Source organism: Ursus maritimus, unplaced genomic scaffold, assembly GCF_017311325.1.
Source record: "Ursus maritimus isolate PB19 unplaced genomic scaffold, ASM1731132v1 scaffold_14, whole genome shotgun sequence".
Classification (NCBI taxonomy): domain Eukaryota; kingdom Metazoa; phylum Chordata; class Mammalia; order Carnivora; family Ursidae; genus Ursus; species Ursus maritimus.
The window spans coordinates 32,841,611-32,848,790 of record NW_024423786.1 but is presented as its reverse complement, the minus strand read 5'-3'; the positions used below and the strand labels follow the sequence as shown (position 1 = coordinate 32,848,790).

At 35.3% G+C, this 7,180-nt stretch overlaps 1 protein-coding gene across 1 annotated transcript in view; it reads left to right on the top strand.

Annotated features, from left to right (window-relative positions):
* The window catches only part of APPL1 (adaptor protein, phosphotyrosine interacting with PH domain and leucine zipper 1), a 34,214-nt gene extending 30,261 nt beyond the window's left edge, over nucleotides 1-3,953 (top strand). The window contains exon 22 of the mRNA XM_040628656.1: nucleotides 425-3,953. Coding sequence (XP_040484590.1) covers nucleotides 425-571 — 147 coding nt within the window. The 3' untranslated portion in view covers nucleotides 572-3,953. The remainder of the gene's footprint in view (nucleotides 1-424) is intronic.
* The last annotated feature ends 3,227 nt before the right edge of the window (nucleotides 3,954-7,180 follow it).

The following is a 7,180-nucleotide window of genomic DNA, read 5'->3' as shown; positions in this document are numbered from 1 at the left end:
GGAATTGGAAATGGATTGGACTTATGGACAATGAAGTTGAAGCTTCCTTGCTAGGTTAGGCTAAGAGAGGGTGACAACTGATTTAGCAAGATAAGTTAGACAGAGGGGGAAGGGTAGGGATGTGGAGTGATCCATTTTGAGCCTTTTATGGGGTAGATTGTGAGAGAGAACAATGGTCTGAATGTTGTTGTTGGCCATAAAAATGGAGAAGAGGGCAATGTTAGCTTTTATAGGAGTTCTCCAACAGTGCCAAAATTCACTTCGGAGTTGCACTGTTTGTGTGTAGCCTTTGTTTTCGGTAAGTTGCCAGAATTATGCATAAATGTTTATGACAGAAGGATTGAAGTGGCTTAAGTATGTATTTTAAATGCATAGTTTTGCTTTTGGTTGCAAACAATAGTTTCTTTTCTGTCTTTTCTACTAGGACTTAGAAGAACAAAGTCGCTTGATAGCTGCTTCCAGTAGACCAAACCAAGCCAGTAGTGAGGGGCAGTTTGTTGTCCTTAGCAGTAGCCAGTCAGAAGAGAGTGATTTGGGAGAAGAAGGAAAGAAAAGAGAGTCAGAAGCATGAACTTATCCTTGCTTTTTGGTTGGTATTTCCCCCCCTTGGAATTTATTGACAGTTTCTGTGGTGAAATGGCACAAGGTAACAACTATGTTGAAATATCAAGGAGACTAAAGTTTATCTTTGCTTGTTTAACTTCACTTTTTAAAATAAGATTGACCTTGATCACTTAGGTTGGCATTGATTTTTCTTTTTTCCTTAAAAATAATATACTATGCAGTAACATCAAATTCCACGTGTCAAAGAGAAACCTGTTCATCTCCTTGAAGTAGATTGCTGAGGAATTACACTTGCTCAAGTCTTTTTTTCCTTCAAAAAGTGAACTTGTATTGTAATTGGCTCTGACCATAAGAAACCTGTTATCTTCAGCTTCAGGTAGTATGGATATGCTCCGTCTTCTCATTAGGAACATTTTTGCTGGCAGTGAGGAAGCTTTCAACTGAATCAGTTCAAAACCCTTTATACAGAGAATTCTACAAGTTTGCAAATATTTTAATTATTAAATGTGCAATAGAACTTTTATATAAAATAATTAGAAAAGATTTTAGACTTAAGGTTTCAAATTGTGGCAGGTGGTACTGTGATTTCAGGGCACTTTCTTAGATTGCTCACATTTCTCTGATGTATTACACCTGATGCCAGTGGGAAAGAAGCTTAAGTGTCTTCAGTTCAAGATTGATACAGCCCGGGGCATGTAATTCTCACTTTCTTAGTTCTCAGGTTGGGACTTGTATTATTGCTGCAGAGCAGTAATGGTTAAAATAAGATTTTGGAATTTATTAAAAGGGATTTTTTTTGTTCAAGTACATTTTAGATTAGGACTTAACATGTAAAGATATTGTTAGAGAATAACTTCGTATTTTCTGCATTGCGTGAAATAATTTTTATTGAAAATCAAGTGACGTTTCAAAAGAAATTCTATAACAGTTGTTTCCTGCTTAAAGTAAAAATGCCCAGAGTTTAGTTTAGAAGATGTAATCTTTTAAATTTCAGACTGATATGCACAGTATTTTCATAATTCCATGTTTTGATAAAATACTGATCACCACTTTATATCCACAAAGGCAAATAACTAATATATGAGAATAGAATTTGCACTAATTATTGTAAATACTTGTACTCTCAAATGAGTAAAAGGTCTAATTCCATGAAAGATTGAAAGGAAATTGAATGTTTGGTTTAACAGTGACCAAGGAAGATTTTTAGCTTGGTGCCAAGGTTAAAATGACATTTCTCTACTGCCATGTCAAAACTTGATTTGATTTTTTTTTAACATTGCTGATAGAAATTATGTTCCTTTGTTTCACATGTAAAACTATATAGAATCAAGGTAGTTAAATATATTGAATAAAATAGTCATTTAAAATTTTCAAGAGATTAGCCACTTCAAGACTAATTATATAAGGGAAAAAGCCCTTTGTTCTTTGCTACAGTCTTTCCTTAGTTCTGAGTTAGAGACGGCGTCTGTTTTAGCTCTCACAATACCGGGTGGCTGTTCCACACTGTATGCACACTGGTTTCTGTGGAAGGGGATAATTATGTATAGGATCATGATATTCTTTGTATCCATGTGCCAAATGGGAATAATGATTACTTGATAATCATTATTTTGAAGCCCTATGTTACCAAAACCTATAGTAACAAAGTAGAAGTTGATGGAATACTTTTGAAGAAGGCTGATTTCGTGCTTACTAAGAGGGAATGTTTTCACAGTAGTTGGTCCATCATTCTTTTGGTAGAAGTTGAAATTTCTGTGCTCAGCACTTGATTAGTCATGGTAGGTCCTGCTCTTAAGACCTTTTTGAGAATTAGTGAGAATTAGTAAGCTCTCTGTTTCATAAAGTCTTTTGTTTATGCTAGTAAGTGGTCACCTCACAGTTCAGATGAAACTGGTCACCGACGATGCAGGTGGTGACCTCAGGAGGCAGTGCTACTAGGCTGCTGCTGTGCCTGGTCGCGAGGTGCTCCCCATCACCAGTACTCTGGCTGCCCAAAGGCTAGAGGCACTGGCCGACTTGGGGATGCTGGACAAACTATAGATCCTTTTAAGTCATGTTTTGATAGGAATTTCGACAACAGCACACCCATTTCCACAGATCAGACCAAAGAGCATTCCAACACCAAATAGAAGTTGTGTGTGGAATTTTAGATATTTCAACTTTTGGTCCATTGCTATAGAACTATATGAACTATTCCATATTGCAGATAGTTAAGCATCAACTTTAAAAAACTCACCTTTTTTGTTTGAAGAAGGCTGCCTGTGGGTTTCTGCATAATGTTAAAGCTGATCTTGGTTTGTTACCTTTGAAATCCCTTCTGGCTCTTGGATGCTTTGGTGATGATTGAATTAGAATTTGGGATAGCTTTCTCAGATTCAGTCTTACACTTGTTTTAGAAATTAACAAAATCGATTCTTTAAAAGAAATAAAGTCTACCTAATTCAGCTATGCACTCTGCTACCTATAGGAACAGTACTTTTCTAACGATGGTAATGAAGTCAATAGACAGGAAGCTAATTACTCCTTCTCCCTTTAAAAATTTTAAAACTTGCTAACAACAGACTGAACAGAGATCCCCAAAGCCAGTCTAGTTTTTGGCATTTCTACAATGATTAGTTTGTGTTTAATTTCAAAAGAATTCTGAGGCTCTAGGCGTGGTGAAATTGCTTTTATGCTTGGGAAAAGGGTAGTAGGGTATGCACAACATTCTATGTAATATACAGTCTTGTGTGGTAAAGGCATCTGAGTTAAGTTTGTGTAGGAACTCCAATGTTTAAGATTTGAATCTTACTATAAATGCTGACAGACCCTAAGATCCCATGTATTGCAAAACCTTCTGCTACCTGAATAAAATGAAAATACTAACATTGGTTTTGACAACCTCCTAGCATTCAAATTGTACTTTAAATATTCAAACACACTGATTGTAGCAAGCAAGCCTCTCATTTTATTTTAAGCAACCTTGGCTTACTCTTTCATGGATTTTCTTCTTCTGCATCAATAACACAAAGATTTGAAACTGGAACTATACTACACTTTTTAACTAGTCTCTTGTGGCTGTACTCATGTAATTTACTTCAGCTAAAATGAGAACTGGGATTAAGTTATAACTAATGTGCAAAACTGCTTTGTATATTTGGTGATTTTGTAATGTTAAGTGAATTGGTTCTTATCTCACTGATACTATTAATCATGCATATATACAATTAAAAATCATGCTACATTTCCCTTTAGAATTGAAGAACTCAACTTTACGTAATGGTGGTATACATGTGGGGTGGAGAGCTTATTTTTTTCATTTTGTCAAAGTAGGTATTCTCTGACAAGGCTCCAGGATATATGCTGTTAGGAGATTTTTAATGTATAATAAAGTCCATGATTTTTGTATAGTCTTTTTTGTATGAAGTATTTGATATATACTCTCTGAATTTTATTTCAAGTAATTCCAAATGATGCTTGTGAAACAAATGGACTTTTTAATATAACATTTAAAATTACACATCTAGCCCCACTGCAATTCCATAACAGCTAAAATGAAAAAAAAAAAAAAAAAAAGATGTCACTTACCTGGGAAATAATACAAATTCCTCACTAGTGACTTTTTTCCTTTTAGAAAAACAGACTGCTCAATAATTATCCTGGACATGTTACAGACAATATATACTTGCTATGGTTGGCCCTATTCAAAGAAATAAATATAATTTAAAGGGGCAGGTTATTGTATACACCAGCTTAAGTGGGTTGGCCTGTAATTTTAATACTAACATATATTTGGCTCATGTGCTCTTTATATTTTTTTTCCTATAACACCAAGTTCTTTTCTTCTACTGGGAGTTTCTGTTCTAATTTGTTTTTATAAAATATATATACTTTTAGAAGGTCCAGGAGTAGGTGAAACTATAGAATTATATAATTTATCTAAGTGTATGTATATCCTAAATATATTTGTATATTGACATATCTATAATCCACTACTCACTTATAAACGGACACCACAATTTGATTAAAAAAATAAAAATTATTCATGCTAGCAAATTTTGCAAGTTTTTAATGTGAAAATTGTATCATAAAAGTAATTTTAAGTCTGTGCTTACTCAATTAGTCTGTATAGCCATGAATCCCTACATCAGAAAGAAGTCCTATAACTTCAGTTTCCCTAAGATGGACTGTATTATGCTAAAAAAGTATACTAACAGTAAACATATAAACAACAAGGCTATGTTGACTGGGTCTGTGGTGAAAATGGACCTACATCATCCTGCCTACCACTCTGTTCTTATTGATGTGCCATCTAAATGCCACATGAGGTGGCTGAATATATATCTTCTTTGCTCATTTTTTCACATATACAAACCTACTGTACTTACCCGCAGTGTAGAACATAGAGAAATAAAAAGTTAACCAACATTGTGTAACTGGTGAGAGAAGTTTATAGCAATACAGGCCTGCCTCAAGAAGCAAGAAAAATCTCAAAAAACCTAACTTTACATCTAAAGGAACTAGATAAAGAACAAAGAAAACCCCACACCAGCAGAAGGAAGGAAATAATAAAGATTAGAGCAGAAATAAGTGATTTAGAAACAAAAAATAGAAAAGATCAATGAAACCAGGAGCTGGTTCATTGAAAAGATCAACAAAATTGATAAACCTCTAGCCAGACTCATAAAAAAATCGAAATAAAGTAGGAATAACACTACAGAAATATAATTGTAAGAGAGTACTATGAAAAATTATATGCTGACAAATTGGACAACCTAGAATAGATAAATTCTTAGAAGCATAACCTACCAAAACTGAAAAACTTGAATAGACCAATTACCAGTAAAGAAAATGAATCAGTAATAAACTCCCAATAAACAACAATCCAGGACCAGATGGCTTCAGAGGTAATTCTACCAAACTTTTACAGAATTAATACCTATTCTTCTCAAACAAGTCCGAAAAATAGAAGAGGAAGGAAAACTTCCAAATTTGTTCTGTGAGGACAGTATCACCCTGATAGCAAAATCAGATAAAGACACCACCAAAAAAGTGAACTACGGGCCACTATCTCTGATGAACATAGATGCAGAAATCAAGAAAATACTAGCAAACAGAATCCAACAATACATTAAAAGAAACATTCACCACAATCGAGTGGGACTTATTCCCAGGATGCCAGGGTGGTTTGATATTCACAAATCAACATGATACATCACATCAATAAGAGGATAAAAACCATTTCATCCTAATAGATGCAGATGTTGACAAAGTACAACATCTATTCATGATAAAAACCCTCAACATGGGGGCTCCTGGGTGGCGCAGTCGTTAAGTGTCTGCCTTCGGCTCAGGGCGTGATCCCAGCATTCTGGGATCGAGCCCCGCATCAGGCTCCTCTGCTGGGAGCCTGCTTCTCCCTCTCCCACTCCCCCTGCTTGTGTTCCCTCTCTCGCTGGCTGTCTCTGTCAAATAAATAAAATCTTAAAAAAAAAAGAAACCCTCAACAAAGTATGTCTAGAGGGAACATACCACAATAAAGGCCACATATAAAACCCCAGTGAACATCATACTCATTGGGGAAAAGCCAAAAGCTTTTCCCCTAAGGTCAGGAACAAGACAAAGATGTCCACTCTCCCCACTTACTCAAGATAGTACTGGAAACCCTAGCCACAGTGGTTAGACAACAAAAAGAAAGAAAATGCATCTGAATTGGTAAGGAAGAAGTAAAACTTTCACTACATGCAGATGACATGATACTGTATATAGAAAGCCCTAAAGACTCCACCAAAAAATTGCTAGAACTGATAAATGAGCTCAAAGTTGCAGGACACAAAATCAATGTACAGAAATTGGTTGCATTCCTATACACTAATAATGAAGCAGCAGAAAGTGACATTAAAGGCAAACCAAGAAACAGACTCTTGAGAACAAACTGATGGTTACCAGAGGGGAGGTGGGTGGGGGGATGGGTTAAATAGATGATGGGGATTAAGGAGGGCACTTGTGATGATCACCAGGTATGTATGGAAGTGTTGAATCACTATATTGTACACCTGAAACTAATATCACACTATGTTAACTAAGTAGAATTTAAATAAAAACTTAAACCCCCCCATTTACAATTGCACCAAAAATAACAAAATATCTAGGAATAAATTTAACCAAAGAGATGAAAGACCCATACTCTGAACACTGTAAAACATTGATGAAAGAAACTGAAGATGACACAAAGAAATGGAAAGACATTCCATGCTCATGGATTGGAAAAACAAATATTGTTAAAATGTCTATACTACCCAAAGCAGTCTACAGATTTAATGCAATCCCTTTCAAAATACAGCATTTTTCTTGGAACTAGAACAATCCTAAAATTTATATGTAACCACAAAAGACCCTAAATAGCCAAAGCAATCTTGGAAAAGAAAAAACTGGAGGTATCATAGTTTCAGGCTTTCAAGTTACATTACAAAGCTGTAGTAATCAAAACGTATGGTACTGGCATAAGAATAGACGCTTAGCTCAATGGAACAGAATAGAAAACCCAGAAATAAGCCCACAATTCAATGGTCAATTAATCTTTGACAAAAGAGGCAAGAATATACAATGGGGAAAAGGTCTCTTCAACAAATGGTGT